Source organism: Xyrauchen texanus, chromosome 25, assembly GCF_025860055.1.
Source record: "Xyrauchen texanus isolate HMW12.3.18 chromosome 25, RBS_HiC_50CHRs, whole genome shotgun sequence".
NCBI classification, from domain to species: Eukaryota; Metazoa; Chordata; class Actinopteri; order Cypriniformes; family Catostomidae; genus Xyrauchen; species Xyrauchen texanus.
In genome coordinates, this window is record NC_068300.1 from 27,226,188 (window position 1) to 27,247,480 (window position 21,293).

At 37.1% G+C, this 21,293-nt stretch overlaps 1 protein-coding gene across 1 annotated transcript in view; it reads right to left on the minus strand.

The window, feature by feature from the left end:
• Nucleotides 1-21,293, minus strand: part of LOC127619103 (nucleolar protein 4-like) — a 136,769-nt gene that overhangs the window by 83,848 nt on the left and 31,628 nt on the right. Inside the window, exons 3-4 of the mRNA XM_052091859.1 lie at nt 19,172-19,283; nt 10,316-10,425 (exon numbers count right to left, since the gene is read on the minus strand). Of these exons, the coding sequence (XP_051947819.1) occupies nt 10,316-10,425; nt 19,172-19,283 (222 nt within the window). The remainder of the gene's footprint in view (nt 1-10,315; nt 10,426-19,171; nt 19,284-21,293) is intronic.

Sequence of the window (21,293 nt, forward strand, 5' to 3'; positions counted from 1 at the left end):
AATTGGTTATACAGAAAATATATACAATATATTATTATAAAACAATAGCACATTGATATATCAAAATGACAGATATGATGGAATCACATTAATACTGACTTGTGTCAACATATTTATAATGTACAGTCTATTTTATAAACAGCTACTGTCATCATCCAGCAAATTTAGCTAACAGCTATTAATACAGCTGGCTAGCTAGCTAACGCCGATATGGGCTATCGTATAAATGCAGTCATGCAATGAAAATTGTTGCAAAGAAAAGTGATTCAAACTACAGTCTCGCATAATCAGACCTATATCCACACTTTGTTTTAGCCCTGTTCCAGCACTGGAGAGTCAAATATAATATACCGTACAGTCTCAAAGTTTGATTTAAAACAATCATAACTGTGAAATTTTAATTATGCTGACTCATCTGTCAGCAATTCTGCAATTCAGAATTCTGTTTTTTTTCTGAATTTCAACAGTTTATTTCAATTTTATTATCAAAATGGTGTTTAAATAAATTAACTCCTTAAAACTTTAATCAAATGAAAATATAACAATTAATTTTCAACATATATTTGTATTATTTTATCTAATGAAGTGCTTTTATCACCCGTTTGGAGCTATACTTTGTCAAATTAAGTGCTGCATCACAGATATGATATATTACTTTAATATAATAACATTTCTATTGATTTATTCTTATTAGTAGTAGTATTCCAGTGAATTTTACATACAGAACTATACAGTAGTGATCTATTTCTGTCGTCCTTTTTTCCATTAAAACTGAGCTTTTTTTTTTTTTAAGCGTTTCTGTGTTGTTACGACGGTAGCTTCTCAATTCGGAAAAGCCGGTTGCTGCATGACTCAAAGTGATTATTAAAAAGCAAAAGGCTGCTTTTTAATAATAAATATGTAGTCTGTATGTGCCTCATGCAATTGCTCTGTTCGCTGTCAGCTTCTACAAACAAGGCACGTGATGCTCATTATAGTGTTTTCCATGTATGAGTCAAGGATCTCTAAAAGGTATGAGCAAGATATGTGTCTTTGTGTCTGCACAACACCGGCTCCACACATTCACAAGCACTCACAGCTGAAGCACGCAGCACATGCAAACTATATTTATCTCATTAAATCTTTGAAATATAATTCAGAGTTTTGTTTGAGCCACTTAGAGTAGTAGTGCGTTAACGAGATTTCTACAAGCAGAACTATATCTTGCACCTTGTCTTGTCTGTAAAAAAAAAATAAAATTTGTGTCTGAAATTCTGATCAAATATACACACAATTGTTTTAGTGTTTACTTTATGCAAGAACCTCCCCTTAAATGACAAACTAAACAAATTGTGGTTTTTTGCTTTACTTGTCACTCATACGTTCTCTTTCTATCTGGTGGGCCAGAATTCTTTGGCCAGAATAAGATGCATGGAAATCTTTTCAGCTGGGAAGTAATTCAGCAAGTAATTCAACAAGTCTTATGTACAGTACAACCCCACGAAGCATCAGCCAAGCGCTACTTTTTAGAAGTTAGCCTACTGTACTCTGAAATCTTCATGCTTTAGAGACTTATTCATTTTTTCGTAAAAGGAGATTATATTGCGTGAAGTGTGTTTCTTACCGAAACACTGTATTCACAACGCAAATTACGCAACTCAAATTATGTATATTCTGACTAAGCGGTTAATTTATTTCAAGTTCACCATTTCATTCGCTTCACTGTGCAGATGTCAGTTGTTAAATTACATATATGTTGTGGATATAGGCTACTATAGTGATTAAAATTATATATAAATAGGATGCCTTTGAATTAGGTACTTACCCAGTTTTGAAGCAGTTCATTATACCTGTGTTCAACTCACCCAGCTCAAGCTAAGAAATCGCCAATTATTAAAGGGTTAGATGAATCTATATCTAATATCTTCTTCTATATACAGATTCTATGGATGTTTCTTCTCCTTTTCATATCTTGCACTGTTAATATCTTGCAGTACCATTTTTATCAGCATCTCATTGGTTAGCTCAACACTCATAAGTGCAAGAACAATAATAACATTCCAAACAAGCATACTCGGTTTGGACACTTGGATGTAATGACAATAGATTGCTCAGTGGCATAGATGTTCAGTGACACTTAGAATAAATTAAGCTCAAAACAGCTGTGGCAACTTTGGCAATGGCAATGCTAAGACAAATCAAATAGACCTTGAAAATTGAGGAACATTTTTAATTCAACATTAAATATTTGCAATTCTTTATACTTCTGCAATATAATGTATTAGAAATTGGATTGTAAAAAGTAGGTATTCACACTGCCCCAATGAACTCTAACAAACACAAAGATTCTAATGTTGGCTGTTGGATTTAGAATGCTGAGCAGAATAACTGTTTTTGCCCCAACAAGGTGAACAGGGTGAACACACTGACCCAACAAAAACCCAACAAACGTGTTTGTTGGAGTTTGTTGGGGCAGTGTGAATTGGCCTTAAAGGTAAAGTATGTCACTTGTTTTATGATACGTTCTACTATCCCAGTTTATTGTTCATTGTCAACTATTAGTAAGCCATTCATGGGTTTACCTTCCCCAAAAGTATAAACAATGAGCCTCCCAATCAAAACATTGATGTTTATATTTTACCCACTCAGCCCCACACATCCCAATCTAGCTCAACCTATAGCGTGAGTTTGGGGTGTGGCTACCTGAACTAGAAAGGAAATATGAATAACCATGGCAGACGTGTTATAGAGGAAAATAAATTTAGCTTTGCCAAAATTTAAAGATTTGCTAAAAGACAGAGAACAGAGTAAAACCAGAGTGAACACTGGCGTCGAATTTTCAAGGTGGAGGAATTTGAGAGAATTGTTGGGGCTCCATGAGACGCCAAACTTGCTAAGTTGATTCTAGACAGGAAAGCTACACTAAAGGTATTGCCATACACATCAGCTCATTACTGTCAAGCTTCAGATAATTCACAAAATACTCTGAATATGTATCATTACGCATACTAGTTACCAAAAGAACCATCTTACCTCATGTGCTGGATCCCCAGCACACCCAGCTGCCATTCAATTGGGCGATGTTATCAGACAACCCGATTCCTTTGCCACGCATTCTGTCCCATGTATATATGTCATAGTGTTCTTGTTTATTATGACGTTAAACGTTTATCACCTTTTGTTTAGTGTGGCCTTTTTTTCATAGGGAATCAGAGAGAGCGAAAGGGCGTGATGAGTCTAAGGGGTGTTGGTTAAGGTTGTTTGAAAACATACTTTATAGTTGTAATTATTACTAGTAGCATAATGACATACTTCACCTCATGCCAGAATAGAGCAAGGTGGTTGGAGGGACAGGGCTGAAAAATAAGAGGACTTGTTGATATTAGCCAAACCGGAAAATCATTCCAGATGTGGAACAAGTTATTAGTTACTTGATGGTGAAAGGTTAAAAATCTTTTTGTGGAATAACATATACCAATGATGAATTGCACTCAATTAGACCAACAATGTCTATTTAAAAAGTAAACATGGGCAATTTTTATATAATGTTGACTTTAATATATGGTAAGTCCCATCTGCCGCGAGGCATGAACAAGTGGTCGTACAGACCCAAGGGACACAGAAAAAGCCACATCTTGGGAATATAGATGGGAATTTGATGTGCCTTGTAATGGCAGGGCAAGAGCAGAGGTTGGTACAGACCATCTCAGAGAACGAGGGAGTAAAGAGACAGTCATTGGAATACCACAGGGACAATACAAAGAACAATAGACACAGGGACGGAGAGAGGAGGAATCAGAGAGGACAGAGGGGGAGAAGGAGAAAGAGCCCAAGACGGATGGAGGAGGAAGGGAAACGAGGGATGGGAGAGGAGGAGTTTGGCTATTTTGAAGGCTAGTGCGAGAGAGGGATAGCAAGGGAGAGAAGGAGAACGAGGAGATCCTCACTGTCGCACAGCTTGGCTTTAGGGAGAGATTAAGGCTCAGGGAGCCTCCCTCCCACTAGACAGGCTGACGTGGAGGTCAGGAAAAGTGATTTTATTTTGGTAGGCTTTATCCTTGTGGAGCTCTGGCAGAAGGCAGAGGATGATTAAGGCGGTTTTAAAGCCTTTAACCCTTTATGGACTAAGACGACGGGCCGTGCACCCTCTCTCCTCTTTATTTGCATTGCTGTTCCACCTAAAAACCAGCACCTGCTGTTTAAACAGCACCGGTAAAAGGCATGAAACAGAATAGGAAATAAAGTGGAGTAGTGTGTCATGACAGAAAAGATGATATGTCATAGAAGGAGTGGCACAAGTCACAGAGGAAGGATTAGAAAATGTTCAAAAGACAGTGAGATAAATTTGAAAAACTATTTGGTTTAAGAAGAAAAGTAAAGATGCCCACAGCAGTGTATCAAAAGCACCTGCTGAGAGTCAGATGATCAGAGCAGATTGCATGAGCAAGGCCTAAATAACTTTAAATCATTAATTATTGTAAAAAATATTTCTATATTCACTCTAGCCTAAATTATGTCAGAACCTGAAAAGACAGCAACATCTGAAAATGAATTACAAACAAAGAAACTTTCTGTGATATTGTTAGGTATTTTCTGGTTTCAGGGCTTCATGTAATGTAATGCACGATGTAACAATAGCATGTAAAACCAGCTTTGCCAGATCCTGATGGAAAACCCTCAACAAAATATTAAAGGCACGTGCTGGACACGTTTTTAATACAATATTTAGCTATTAAGAATAGTTTAGAAGAAATCAACGATCATTTAACTCATTTAAATGTTCTCTCAAAAATACTCTGTAAACTCACTACCGTCCGATTATGTTAAAGTTACCATTTCAGAGAGCGAATTTATTTTCATTCAACAAAACCCGTGGTCAAAACCCACTACTGTCAGAATACATGCATTTTTAACAATACTGTATATCAAGAGTGCAGAATGCGTGTCATCATTATTAATACATTAGGTCAATAACTAAAATATTTTATGTAAAATGCTGAAGGATGATGCTAAAATACAATTTAAAGCACGTGTTTCGACGCTATCCTGTTGCAAAGGTCTCGCGATGACAAAACACTAAACCCAATAATAATAAACGTGTTAAAATAACATGACTTCACTTATTCGGTCATTAACCTTTAACTTGATCGGCAAGAGCGTTTTATTTGTTAAACTAAGCGATAACACGAACACCGCTTGTGCTCAACTGAAAATGTACAATGGTCATCATTTAAACCCTAACTAGAAGAATAAATAAATATAACGTGCTGCACGAGGACTAGTAAACAAAATGACATTCTACTGCTGAGGGGAAATTAAGATCATAAAAACATGCGGGACAAATTGACTCCTTACCTTCTCTGGTGGACGCAATTTGTTTTTAATATTCTTCTAAGACCCCCTTCGTTGCTGAGCTACTCTCTTCTCCAGTCTCTCTAGCCGTTTAATATTACAAAAATACTGTGGCAGCCACGAGACCCTCTCCAGCAAACAGCCCTGAAGAATAGAGGCGGGGCTGCGACCGCTGACGTCACACTCACTGCTCTAATTACTGTACAGTGAGTGAGGTACAGAATCACCAAACCTTTTAAGAGCAGTCCACATCCCCTGTCTCTTTTTCTGCCTCCATCTTCCTCTAATGCAAACGCAACAATTGGGCTAGAAATCTTCTCCTTGTACCATTTGAAGAGAATGTGTGTGTCTGTGTCTCTCTGTCTGTGTGTGTGTGTTTTCTTAGAGCAAAATCACATGACCTTTTTAAAATGATTTTCTTTAAATTAAAAATAACGAGCAAAATGTATCGTGCATTCATCGCTTATGCTCATTGTCTTATCAAGATCATAATGACTATATGACATAATAATACAACTACAAATACTGTTGGCTGCAAATGCTTTGAGAAATATTCAGCAGACTTATTCTGTCCTGGCAGAGGGATGTGTTGGTGTTGTTGTTTCCAAAAGCTTGTTCTTTTCTCCACAAAAGAGTGCAGCTAAGGGTCGGCCGAGTTCTTCTATTCCTATAGATCAATTTGGCCAACTCTCCACCCTGATACGGTCTCAATTACCCAGCGAACATCTAAGTGCACGAACATACACAGACTTTGATTTATGATTCACTAATGGAGCCCTCAAGAGAAGTTCATAAATTCAAAGGAATCGGAAAATTGTATTCTAGCTCACAATACAAACCATACATGCCAGCGTATAGAAGACAACACCAGGCTCTATATTTAGATTTATAAGAGCAAAGAGGAAAATCAGAGTAATTGTCCTTTAAATTACAGTTTACTACAAGGTAAACTGATAAAGTAAGGTCTTGTAAATGACAAAAGGAGATTAGCTTATAAAATTAAATGGTATTTAATCAAAAGTGTCACCAAATACAATAAGATAATCTGTTAATGTAACAGAAATGCCCTTGGTTCTTAATAAATTATTATTTTAGACAGAATAATTCTTTATAAAATAAGTATTCACATTCCTAGTGGTTTTTGATCTGTGAAACAACCCTGAAATATAATGAACCAACTCTGTTTAGCAGTTAGCAGTATGAATTGCTTGATAAATCTGCCACCTACAGACAAAATAGGACAATGCAACTTTCTCAAGAACAAATGACACATTCCACACTCTCACACTGCAAAACTTGTCCCCTGATTGTCACCTACTTTATCACAATTACTAGTGACACTCATAATGTGGCAATGGACAAAATCTACAACACGTTACAAATACAGCAGCTATTTCTCTGCAATGTTGACTGTCACATGAAGGACAACATCTTGAGCTGAGTATGCATCAAAATAACAAACACACGAAAAGGGGAGAATGTATAAGGTATAAAATACAAAATCTGTTCATATATGACTATAATTCACAACTTAAATATTTGAGGAACTCATGTCCTTCCCCAGAGAGAGAGAGAGTGGGTGAGCAAGAAAGAGAGAGAATATTTGAAGATCTCATGTCCTTCCCCAGGGAGAGAGAGAGTGGGTGTGCAAGAAAGAGAGAGTGAAAATGAAATGAGTTTCCTGAAGAGGAGATACAGCAAATGGGGAAAAAAAGGGACATAAACGATAATGAACATTCCCTTCTCCTTAATCTCCTCCATCCCCCCGTGAGAGGCCGGAGTCTGCAGCCTGCAGGAAGGATGCTGCTAATTTCCGTCTTTATTGAATTGAGCTGGACACACATGTCCTGCAGGGCCGACCAGCCTCCTTGCCACATCCTCTGCTTCTCTGCTCTCTCTCTCTCTCTTATACTCATCTGAGACCTCAGTTAATTTTTCTGACAACGTGTGTGATTTTGATTATCTGTTTTTCTTTTTACATATACACAGACACATATACATATATATATATATTTTCTACAGCTTTGTCTCAGTCTCTTGATCTGCTTTACTCCATCAGATTTTACTCTGAGGTCTTTAGAAATGTAATTTCTAACATTTCTAACAGAAATTCCTAGGACCCCTTGAAGTATAGAGAGACTGAGTATGGGCATTCCGTCACATATTATTTAAAATTGTGTGCATTTTTAAACTTAACTATATCTAAATATGTTTCTTCCTATTAATGTAAACTTTTGTTGAACACATATTTTTATTACTTCACAAAACCATTTTTGAGATCAAACAATAATTGCAGTACCCCTGTAGTACCGTCATGACCCCCTAGGGTCACCTAAGACCCCTGCCTAATCTTTTGGATGCCATTACTTTGGCTGTTTTCAAAATTCCTGAATGTCATATGCCCACTTACCCGGCTGCATCAAATCTCAGCTCTGGGGCCGTATGTATAAAACCCACTTAATTCTTAAAGTAATATTGTGGGTTCAATACAAGTTAAGCTCAAACGACAGCATTTGTGGCATAATGTTGATTACCAAAAAAAATTATTTAAAATTTTCTTAAACAAAAGCTAAAATCGAGGTTACAGTGAGACACTTACAATGGAAGTGAATGGGGCCAATATTTGGAGTTTAAATGCAAAAATGAGAAGCTTATAATGTAAAAGCATCATTTTTACAGTCGTTTTAGGGTTTGTTGACTACATTCAACAAATAGGTTTGTTTACAACCATATTGTTTTTTATTTTACATTTATTTTCTCCCCTTTTTTCCAATAAGCTCCAAGTCCTCATGTTGGCATAGTGATTTATCTCAAACCGGCTGGTGGAGGACGAATCCCAGTTGCCTCCCCGTATGAGACAGTCAATCCGCGCATCTTATCACTTGGCTTGTTTAGTGCGTTACCACGGAGACATAGCGTGTGTGGGGGGCTTCACACTATTCTCCGCGGCATCCACGCATAACACACCATGCGCCCCACCTTGAGTGAAAACCACATTATAGCGACCACGAGGAGGTTACTCCATGTGACTCTACCCTCCCTAGCAACCGGGCCAATTTTGTTGCTTAGGAGACCTGGCTGGAGTCACTCAGCACGCTCTGGATTCAAACTCATGACTCTAGGGTTGGTAGTCAGCGTCGTTACTCGCTGAGCTACCCAGATCCCCCAACACGCATACTGTTTATATCATGTGTAAAAAGTGAATATTTAAACATTTATAGATTGGCCCCATACACTTCCATTGTAAGTCCCTCAATGTACAGCCATAGATATACTACCATTTTGATGTATACTTTGACAGACTCGAACGTGAGCCTGTCAAAGTATACTCCATACAACTGTGCACACATTCACAGGTGGTTGGCGCATGAGACACCAGACTTTCTCTTCAGAGTTTTGGTCACCATTCACTTGCATTGCATGGACCTACAGAGATGAGATATTCTTCAATAAAAACTTCATTTGTGTTGAAGAAAGTCAGTCATACTCATCTGGGATGGCATGAGAGAATTCTAATTTTTGGGTGAACATCCCTTTAAGAATCAGGCTTAGGCTTTGCTTAAAGTAACTTTTAGCTTATTTACACAAGTCCTACTTTTTGTTAAATATGTTTGACACATAAGTCAAAGCTTAAGACCATTTTCTAAGAGCATTTCTGAGATGTTTTATACATACAGCCCATGGTATAATTAGTTGGGGAATTTTCTTGTACACTTCCTGTGTGCTACCTTTTATTTTCTTAAAGTAAACACTCACAAAGAGTGACACATAAAAACAAAGTATGTATTCAGAATGCATATTTCCGAGCATCATGAGTTGTTGTTTTTTTCTAAAGAAACTCTTTGAAAAATTGCACAGCAAAATTGAAAGCAAACAACTGGAGTGCACAAGTTGGTTCTATAGAAAATTATATCAAATTGCAGCAACACAAATCATTTCTTTGCTTGTATTCGTAAGCAAAAAAAATATTGAGTTTAAAGAGATGTTTGTGTACTGAAATAAGAGCCCTGCTTAAAAGACCAGCAAAGACTAACTATAATTTCCATGCAGGTCTAGACTGGTTTATGCTGGTGGACCAGTACAGTCATACTATTTACAATCAAAACTTGGCTGGTAAAGCACACGTGCATCCAAATCTCAACATACAGTATGTTGGTGACCAGCCCTGCAAGTATCTTCAGGCTATACTTTTTCGGCCAAAGAGATTTAGAAAACTGAAGCATGAAAATGAGAGTTTCGTGGTGCTGGTCAGGTTGGGGTGAGGAAAATGTAACTAATATAAACAGAACAAATGCACCTCTAACCAGACAAGCCAATTACTTTATTGCCCAGTAATGCCATTTGAAAGGTCTTGAGTATAACCAGCAATAATTACAGCAAGCAAGTGTCAACTGAACAAACAAGTAAAATTAGCACGGAAAGGTGAGGAAGAGTTAAACGCATTTGTGCATGTATGTATAAATCGAGGTGCGCATGACTCTAAGAATGGGTTGCCTTTCTGCATTAGATTGGCACTTCACTGGTTTTCTCACACCTCAGCTAATTAGCCAGCTGCTGAAAACACTTGTTAATTAGAATAAAACGAACTGTCATTCCCTCTAAATATCATTCCACACAAAGTCACGTCCACCCACCCCACCCACAAGTGGCTAATGTGGCAGGGCTCATATCAATGCCTATTAGGAGTGCATGCTTAAAGGCAGTGTTTGTGTGTGCCTGAAATACCTACCTCAGTAGAAAATACTCTATATTTACTCTCTGACATTTATAAAATATAATATTCTTGGTCATAATTCTTGGCAAACCAATTAAGTACAACACCTCCTGTCAGTAATATACAAATGCCCAAAATGAATCCCACACAATCTGGGTGGACTGAAATGAAACACAGCAGTCTATGCAAAATATTTGCAGTATATCAGTCAGGAAAAACAGAAAGGATCAGCCAAATGAACTGTGAGAGATTGATAGAGTTGTCCTGTACCTGCTCATTGTTGTTCATGCATTGTAATTTCTTCTGTTTCAGGTAGGTTGTTGTGAGTGGCATGTTGTAGTCTATGAGGTCAGCAGCCAGAGAGGTTGGATGATTGTTTTCTGAGAAAAAAAGGTAAATGGAAAAATGAGTAAATGAGTAAATATGACATTTCAGAGGTGGTTAGTAAATCACTGTGTAAAGGGGTTAAATGGAAAGGAGGCGAGAGCCGGCTTGACGATATAAATAATAGTTTAATATAAAACTGAACCAAAAAGACAAACACACACACACACAGGTGTCTGAGAGCTGCCCGTAAATCTCTCTCTCTGTCGCACCAACGTCTCCGGTCAGCCTTTACACCTCTCAGAGGCTTGATTAGCCTGATAAGGGGCCAGGTATGTAGCATCATGACCCGGCCCCGCCCTCCCTAGTATAATATAAAAAATAGATGGTTATTATATGTATGTATATTATAGATTCAGTATATCTAACATGTCAATCTCTCTAAAAAGCACGGCTAAGTGTTTTGCACATAATGTATGGAGTCTTGTGTTATTTCTGTAAGCTGTCACTAGAGCGCAGTCTCTGCCCCAGTGTTTCCTGTCTCTTTGTCCAATTAAAAATAACAAAATGCCTAATTATAAAAACATACATATGCAAATCACATGAATATGCATAGACATTTAAGCCCTTTCTCCCCCCACAGCTGCAGTATTTCCACCGAAGGCCTCTACATTGTTTTCAATTTCCTGTGATTGGTGTGAAAAAAATGTGAATGTTTGTGTGAGGATCATGATGATAATGATTCTGACAGGGAAAATAATGATGACTGATTTGGTGCTTAATTTGTATGTGTAAGAGTATGTGTATTTGTATGTTACGGTGATGCATACACACTCACTTTTAAACACACACAAATATAAGTTGGTGCAGCTATCCTTATGAGGACTCTCCATAGACATAAATAATAATATGCTCTAATATATAATGCTAAATGTTTTATACTGTACGAACTATAGATTCAATCCCCAAACCCTACCCCTAAACCTCACAAAACAGCCTATTACCTGCTGACGTTCCTCTCTCTCTCTCTCTCTCTCTCTCTCTCTCTCTCTCTCTCTCTCTCTCTCTCTCTCTCTGACAAATATTTTTACATTCGTATTGCATACAAATAAAACAATGTACAAATTATATAAAAAAACAATATAAAATGTGTTCTTGACAAATAAAGGTAAAAAGGATCAAGTTAAATATAAAAATGTACACAAGTTTAAAGTTACACATAAAGGAAAATTTTAATATTACTAAAACATTATTAGAAAAGGCCAAGTAAAGTATTTTGGAGATGCAGACTCGGGTCAGTTTACTCACTGTCCCTCATTCTGTAGCAGAATAAGAAGGGCAGTTTTTAATGTTTGTTAAACTGTCAAATGTGCTGTGAATACGTTTCATATTGTGGTGAAGTTTTTCCCAGATGGCTGTGTATTTTGTGCATTCTGTTAGAAAATGCAGCTCTGTCTCGATTTTGTTTGGATCACAGTGTGGACACAACCTTTCTTCCTGTGGCAGCCATGTTTTCCTGTGTCTGTCTGTATCTATAGTGAGGTTGCATTCACTGAGTCTGTACCTTGTCAAGGTGTTTTATCTGTCACTGTGTACAGATAGTCTGCCATGGTGTATTCTCTTTTTTTGCCAGATAGCTTTGCATATTTGCATTTTACTCTGTTTTTGTGTTTGAGTTTCGCAGTAAGTGATATGTTTTATTAGTGCTGTAATTTGTCTGTATATAATTAGTTTAGCTGTATTGTTCTGGTCCAGGTTTCCAGTGCGATGAGGGTTAGTAGATATTGGTGAAGCATCAGGACTAAAGCTCCAGACCAGTTGAGAGAGGGAATTGGTTTCTATGCTCAACTCTTGGTAATGCAGGGCTTTATACTGGTGTGAGAGGTGGTCACTGAGTTTTAGATGTTTCCAGAATTTGATTGCCGTTTATATATTTTTATAATTAGTGGATATTTGCCTAATTCTGCCCTGCATGCATCACTTGTTATGTGCCGGTGTACTTGTGGAATATTTGTACAGAATTCTGCATGCAGGGTTTCAATTGAAACAATACAGTTACTTATAATTTGTATTTTAAATACGTAATCCCGTTACATGTATTCCATTACTCCCCGACAGTAAATGTCATATTCACTGTATGTACAACTAGATTGACTCTGTCTTTTTGTAAGAAATTTATGTAAATGTATTGTAATGTATTACAATATCTTTGTGCACACAATTACTAAAATGATAAGACTAAACAGAAACCTAAATCTAAAATCTAAAACACACACAAACTTATTTTTATTTTAACAAAGTTAAAAAGTGAAATGGAGTAAACAGAATGCTAAATTAAAGTTAATTTATAATTTTGCCAATTTAAGTATATTATATTATTACTTTTGTATTAAACTATGTGATATATCAGAATTCTATTGGCCTATCTGCAACCCTGCTCTTATGTGATATCAGCATCTGCAATTAAAAAACCAAAATCGGTCGACCTCTAAAGCAAACAAAACTACTATGCTCCCGTTATCTTATCAGGTGTTTGCTTGTCACCAGAGATGTCTCATAGCAACCATATTGTCAAACAATGCTGCAATACTACCATTTGTTGTACAGGTGTATGATTATCAAAATACGGTATATTTTATGGAATTCTGAGCACCTGTCTCTACAAATGTTTGCTAAACAGGTTAAATTATCATGTAATATAGGGATTTTGACACATTGATGGAGATTATTTAATAAAAGTGAATGTCTTCCTGCATGCCGACATGTTTGAGTGAAGTCACGCACCTGCATCTCGGCGAAATACGGGTTGAAGGGTTTTCAAGAAGTTGGATGTCTGACACCAAGAGGCATCCCATTCCATTCTTCATAATAGGAAGTTGGAAATTCCAGCTTTTCGAGTTGAATGGAACGCAGCACAATTACAAATTACATGAATTAAATTGTAATCAGTGACATAATATTTTAGATTACACTTTTTAGGTAATATAATCTGTTTAGTTTTGGATTACTTATTCCATTTATTGATGAAAATATATTCATTTATTTTAAATGTATTAAAGCTCAAGTGAGTAGCTTATTGGGTGTTAAAATATGTTCTCCTATACCAGCTTAATATGCAGATACAACTATTCATAGGTTAATTGTCTTGAAAACTGTAAACACTATGTCTCTGTGGCGCTATGAAAATTCCTCTGTTAGTTTTATTTACATTGACTCGACCAATGGCATGAGTTGGGGGTGGTACTATCTGTTTGTTTATTCAACAGCAGACAGTGCGCCTTCAGAAAGCTGTTTTGAAAACAAAGTATGCTTTTTTAAGTTCTGTTTGCTGGCACTAGTTGTGCAGAAATATCACACTTTTAGTAACAATTAACAATCCTTACATTAATCTGTGGAAAACATAAATTAATTGGAAACTTGCTATTTGTCAGTTCCTGAGTAAAACAAAGGTGCTTAAAGGGTCATAAAACTGAACGCTGTTACACAAGATGGAAGACAATGATAACATGCATGTATTTCTCATTCTAAAATAATTATTGTTAGAATTGTTGTAATTAGGAATAGGTATTGGATTTAATTTAATAATGAGAGAATATCAGGGGGCCTGGGTAGCTCAGTGCGTATTGACGCTGACTACCACCCCTGGAGTCGCAAGTTCAAATCCAGAGCGTGCTGAGTGACTCCAGCCAGGCCTCTTAAGCAACCAAATTGTCCTAGTTGCTAGGGAGGGTAGAGTCACATGGGGTAACCTCCTCGTGGTTGCGTTTAGTGGTTTTCACGCTCAAATGGGGCGCGTGGTAAGTTGTGTGTGGATCGCAGAGAGTAGCATGAGCCTCCACGTCCAGAGTCTACACGGTGTCATGCACAAAGAGCCATGTGATAAGATGTGTGGATTGACTGTCTCAGAAGTGGAGGCAACTGAGACTTGTCCTCCGCCACCCAAATTTAGGTGAGTAACTGCGCCACCATGAGGACCTACCAAGTAGTGGGAATTGGGCATTCCAAATTGGGGAGAAATGGGAATAAAATTTTTTTTTTTTTTTTAAATTTGAGAATATCTCTAGATATGATGTAGAAATGTAAGATTTGTACCTCCTCTTAATTATTCATGATTCATGATATTCATTATCCATCCTGAAGCATGGGCCAAAGTGCATTTGTATGGTAAAAACATAACAAAGTTACATGTGACCAGCACCTCTAAAATGTTTTTTTCAACATGTGTTTTTACAGAAGAGTGTCTAAAATTATGGACAGGTGTTCAAGAGCTAGTTTGAAACGCTTGAAACTGATTTTCGGAGCAGGGTGCAAAAACAAACAGCTTAATATTTATTTGTGTATTCATTTAGAAATGCAACTTAAAAAAATGTTTTTCTATATGTGGTTATATGAGGAACGGGACCACACTGTCTTAAATTTATGTTGTGCTTCCTGGCTAAGTCTATCAAACTTATTTCAGGCTCTGGGTCAGATTACCATTTTAAAATTTAGGATTATAATCCATAATATAAAAATGTAGGATTATAATCCAGGAATATTAGAATAGCAGCCTTGTCATATACAGGACAACATTAATAGACGAAATTCCATGATTAAGACAACATAACATTCATTAATTATTTAGAAACACAAAAGAAAGTATTCTCCTTCAAAGCAAATTCTCTCAGTTGGAAAATATTTAATAGGTTCAAGATAATGTTGAAGTATTCAAAATAAACAAAAGTATAAATTAACGTAATATAAAATATTATTTTATATTAGATTTTTTTATATTTAGCCTAAATGCCTTTCACATATCTGTCATTCAGAAAAATGATTTCAAAGCTAAGAAAAAAGTGTGTAGATATGATTTTGCCACATCCTCAACATGTGCCACTAATATCACAGTACCTATATATAAATCTCTGCATTAAGCCACACGGCAACAACAGCAAATATGTGGACAAAAAAGCTCATGTCAACCACAGCCTGAGTGTCAATTAAATATAGAGTGAGAGTACAGTAATTAATTACTTTTAATAATTCAGCACTGAACTTTAGTCTGGGCTTCTGGAGCTGAGAGGAGCAGGCTTGGGGGGTGGGGTGGGGTGGGGTGATATGCGCACCCCCATGGGCAAGAAGCCAATTAGCTTCTCTCTTTATGAGCAACACCCAACCTAAGTCCAACATTGACACAACACTTTGACAGTTCAGGCCTAGGAGGTGTTTTCTCTCCCTCTCGCTCACTCTCTCTGCTTATCTCACAGCAAGCGGGATATCTGAAGCCAGTTCATCTGATTGGCAATCGGTTCTAGAACACACTGCTAGGTTTGCGGATGAACTAGGATCACAGCTTTGCTGTAATGACTTTTGACAACAAAGAATGAAGAATTTTACCCATTTCTCCATTTATTTCTTTGTCCCCGTGAAAGTCTCCCAATCAAATTCCTCCCCCAATGGATTCCACTCACATTCCCTCTATCAGTCTGTCTCGATAGAAATAATCTGGTTTCAGAGGTATTTTCTTTGTTAAAAGGCCTATAATTGGGCTAATTGCAAAGTGTAGGGAGGCTAACGGGACACTCCAGTGACTGCAGCCTAATCAGAGTGTGTTTGGATCTGTGCGTGTGTGTGTGCGTGGCTAGAGGGGGTTTCATTAGCTTCAGGCTGGCACAAGGGGAGTGGGGGGGGGGGGCAAAAAGGATGAGAGGGGTTTTTCCTAACAAAGACAATGAATTGTCCAATGATGCATTGTGAAAATGAATATGTATGAGTGTATGAGGATGAATGCGTTTTGGCTTGTTGGCTCTGTGGATCTCTTTGGAGTGATGGATGAAATAGCTTAAATGGAAATGTCTGTTTAGCTATAAAGACAACCCTCAATGAAGTTGATACTTATGTTATTGATACTTTTAATCTGTATACCTAGAGCAGTCCTTCTGTATAACAGTGACCGTGATTTTGCGAAGTACTATTATATTTACAAAAAGCTAGACAAAGCGTAACAGAATGGCATAAAATGCAGGTGAATTGGAACATGCTTTTTTTTATTTGAATCATTTTTAACTTAGGACAGTGTTTTATAACATGACACATATTTTGTGAGAAAAATTTGAACGGTCAAAGTCATCCATCTAGTGCATGTTTACATAGACACAACGCACGTGTCCAGAGATTGTGTCCTTAAAGCAGGGCACTCATTTCGCAAGAAAAAAAAAAAACAGGAAAAGACATGTTGCCTCCAGTGTTGGGGGTAATATAATTTCAAATTAATTACTGTAATTGTATTAATTTTGGGTACTAAAAGTAGAGTAGTGCATTACATTTCAAATTATTGTAATCAGATTACAGTTACAGTACTGTTAAGAGTTATTTTCTTTTCAGTATTTAAGTATGTTTAAGTATTAAAGTATAATGTTTTACATACCAAAAGTGTATAGGGTCATTAGCAGCTGTGGGCTGTGCATTTTAAGTCTAAGCATTCAGTGTGATTCATGCCATTAAGAAAACACAGTTTCACAATGAATAAGATGCCATATCCATCATATATTATGTGGCAGTCAACTAGTAAAACCAACTGACATTTTAAAAACACGTCCACGCACGAAAGCCAAAACTTGAAATGAAACTTAATGCACAAACAAGCCTTGTTTTAGCTGCAGCATGACTGTTTTTTTGCAGCAATTTTGATTTGTCAGGGTGCACGGTTATGCTGCTTTCCATATCTGCAGTCGGCCTTCAATAAATTATATTTTTAATGATTATATAATATCTACATAAGTCTAAATAAGAGGAATTTGCATTATATTCATACACATGTCTACTATACAATGTTGATTTTCTGTGAAACAGAATTATCTGTGATGAATTATCTGTTCCACATATGTGTACACATACATAAAATACATGCTATTTCTTACTCAAGGTGGTGCTGTTGTTTCACCAATTGACTTGATTTACATTTTAATTGTTATTTGATGAAGAAACAACATAGAATTAAACTATAGCAAGTACAACACATGAACAGAATAATATGACTATTGTCATTTGGGTATCCTACTGAAATTATGCAAGTTGTGCATTTATTTAGACTCAATAAGCGCCCGAGAAAATAATTACCGTAATTTCCGGACTATAAGCCGCAACTTTTTTCCCACGCTTTGAACCTTGCGGCTTAAACAACGATGCGCCTAATATATGGATTTTTCCCGCTTTCAAATTTTATTTAAAAAAAAAAAAAAAACATTCTGTGACGTGCTCAGTTTTTTGGCGGCATGAAGCTTTCATTAGACCAATGAAATTGCCGAACTGGTTAAGGTCAAACAACTTTTTTGTTTACTGTTTAGATTAAATCGAGCGCGCTCAAACTTCCCATCATTCTGATTATGGTAGTCATTTTGTCACCCTCAAGACACGGAGAAATGCATATGATGCAGCTTTCAAGTTGAATGCGATTGATCTGGCTGTTGGAAAAGGAAATAGAGCTGCTGCACGGGAGACGCTGGAAACAGCAGCGTGATGAATTGACTCAGTGCAAAAAGACAACTAAAGCTGAGGCTATTAAACTCCGACACCGAAGGAGATGACTTCAGTGGTTTCATGTGCACAAGCGGAGGAAGATAGTGACCAATGACTTTCTTGCTAGGCTACTGTTTACTGCAAATTTTTTGTTACAAGCCGTGTGTGGCAGCGGGGGCGTGGTCAAGCGCCCGTCCAGGAGAGAAAAGCGGTAAGGGCGCTTACACCTGAGCTAATGTCTAACACCTGTGTCTAATTTCAGTAAGCGTGGGGAGAGCGGCATAAAAAGGCAGCAGAGAGTGTGTGAGAGAGAGAGTGAGTGAGTGACAGACAGACACACGTCAGTCTAGTGTTGGCGCATAGAAGAATTGAGAAACTTTATAAAATTGATTGTAAACATTGCTGTGGCCATTAAAAGCCTTACCTGGAACGTCAAGTGCCCTGCTTCATGTGTCCTTCTTGGGAAAACTGTCACACTGGCACCAGTGTGACAGTTTTCAGCACTTGATGTAAGCACCCTTACCGCTTTTCTCTCCCGGACGGGCGCTTGACTACGCCCCCGCTGCCACACCGTGTTTCGTTAAAGCCTATTTATTTTTGTTACAAGCCGTGTTTCGTTAAAGCCTGTGTAAAGTTCATTTGTTTCAATGTACCAGTAGGCACCTGCGGCTTATAGACAGGTGCGGCTTATTTATGTTCAAAATAATATTTTTTTTTTAAATTCAGTGGGTGCGGCTTATATTCAGGTGCGCTCAATAGTCCGGAAATTACGGTATGTGTAGATTATGTGTTGTGTAGCTCAATATTTGTTTGACAACCAGTTGTGTCTCATGAAATTTCAGTGTGAAAGTAATGAATAATGTTCTAGATTTGTCAATATTATCTCTTTAATAAGAAAAATAATATATAAAAATATATTTTATTTGATTACTTTCTAATATTCTTGAAAATATTTTGAAAATGTTACAATATCTGGGCATTTTGTAGATCCATTTTGATAGAAATACGTGCTGGGTCTCTAAAGACCCAAATATGTAATGAGTGTTTGGTGACATTCCCATGCATTTAAGGGTTAAAGGGCACTCATTTAGCAAAAAAAAAAACATACAACTGGAGACACCGGTAAAAGACGTCTATCTAGTGCATATTTAAAATCGTATTGGTTAATAGAAGTGTTGTTCAAGAATCAGCAAGAATGTTGATACAGGAAAACAGCCTCTTGGCAAAATTATCCAAGCTAGACTCTTGGTAAGGTCCATGGTCTAGTCTAAGTTGGTCTGTGTGCGTGTAGTTTTTATGTGGTACCTTTGAACTCTGCTACACTGGGGCTGATGTGCAACCTCTTTTGACATTCTCCACAGCTCATCAGAAAACGGGTCACCGCTTCTCTGGGCAGGAATGCATACGTCTCTGCTATCTGCACACACACACACACACACACACACACACACACACACACACACACACACACACACACACACACACACACACACACACACACACGATATTAAACTCAAACTTATGATCAATCAAACCCACTGATCCTACAAACTCTGAGTGTTTTTAGTATCCAAGCTCAGTAGTGTCAGAGCTTTCCTGCTTAATATCTGATTGATCTCACTTCAAAGACACCGAAAATAACGTGCAAAAAGGATTATAATGAAAATTACTGAACAAATACCTATGCATTAAAGGAATAACACACATAAGTCGGATTTAAAGGTGGAGTGGAAATTCATATTTAAAAGTATTGCAGTGTTTTACCACACAATATGGTATCAATATTTTAACACTAGGAATTTATATTTTTATGATATCAGAGACTACCACTCAGAACAAGTGTATGAACAGAGCATCCATTTGTAAGTTACACATAATTAACAACTTTTAAATCCTCCTCTACAATTAAGTAAACAAAAGCAATAAATTCTGCAATAAAAAGAGCTGTTTATTCACCATGACGTTTCAAAACATTTGAAGCTTTTTATTGGTTTCTTGGTTATATACTTTTCAACTACAGTATCTGTTTCTGATTTGTTCTTCCTCTATAACTGCCTTTCTTCTCTCATTTATTTATCCTTCTCCCTTTTGTTAGTAAACTGGACAAAGAAAGAGAATAAACCCCCTCATTTAAACTCCCTCATGTCTCTCCATTCTCCCATGGGGAAACAAAAAAACATGGGCATCCATGGCACCACAGCTGGAGGGTACAGCAAAAACATGTGTGTGTGTGTGTGTGTGTGTGTGTGTGTGTGTGTGTGCGTGTAGTATTATCACTTTGTGGGGACCAAATGTCCCCATAAGGATAGTAAAACCGAAATTTTTGACCTTGTGGGGACATTTTGTCGGTCCCCATGAGGAAAACAGCTTATAAATCATACTAAATTATGTTTTTTGAAAATGTAAAAATGCAGAATGTTTTCTGTGAGGGTTAGGTTTAGGGGTAGGGTTAGGTTTAGGGGATAGAATATAAAGTTTGTACAGTATAAAAACCATTATGTCTATGGAAAGTCCCCATAAAACATGGAAACACAACATGTGTGTGTGTGTGTGTGTGTGTGTGTGTGTGTGTAATGGTAACATGAGTGCATCTAAACACAGAAACCCCATTACACTGCCAATACAACTGTAAAAGAAACTGAGCTTTCTCCTTTCCAAAGCAAGCATTCTTCAGGAGATCCTGGGAGAAGCAGGCACATAAATCCTGATGCCCAGTGAAAAGTTCTGCTCAGCGAGAAGAGCCACTGCTCAGAGCCCTGCCCTCCCCTAGTAGACCAACAGCTGTCAGGCGTGAGAGAAACGAGGAACAGCATGAAGGAAACAGTGTGTGTTAGTCAATCTAAACCACATATCAAATAAATGATTAACGAAATATAACCAAAAAAATCTAACAAGATTATTTATGCATTTATTGGAAATATCATATAAGAGGAAATGATACATAGATCGCTTTTGAGAGCAAACATTAACTCCTGTAACTGACCAAGAGAGGGCAGCATCACTAGATGCTCTAGAATGGGTGAAAACCACAATAGGTGAGAGCATCCCATGTCACTCTCACTTCCCATGTTTCCCTGTCAGCCATATGTGGTTCAGAGTGCTATATATGTTCTTTGTAGACATAAATATAGCCTATAAATGTGAGTTAATCCTCATCTCGGACCAAAACAATGCAACAGAAAGCAAGCAAGCAAGCAAGCAAACAAAAGAAAGTCTGAAAGAAACAAATTAAAATAATGAAATTAACAAGAAAAAAGAAATCAAAAAGAAATAAAATGAAAAAACTAACAAACTATTAAAAGTAAAACTAACAAAAGAACAAACAAAAAACTAACAAAAAGAAGCAAACAAAAAAATGTATGAACTAATAAGCAAAGGGAAAAAAGAACAAACAATCAAAAGAAAAGCAACCAATAGAAAGAAAGAT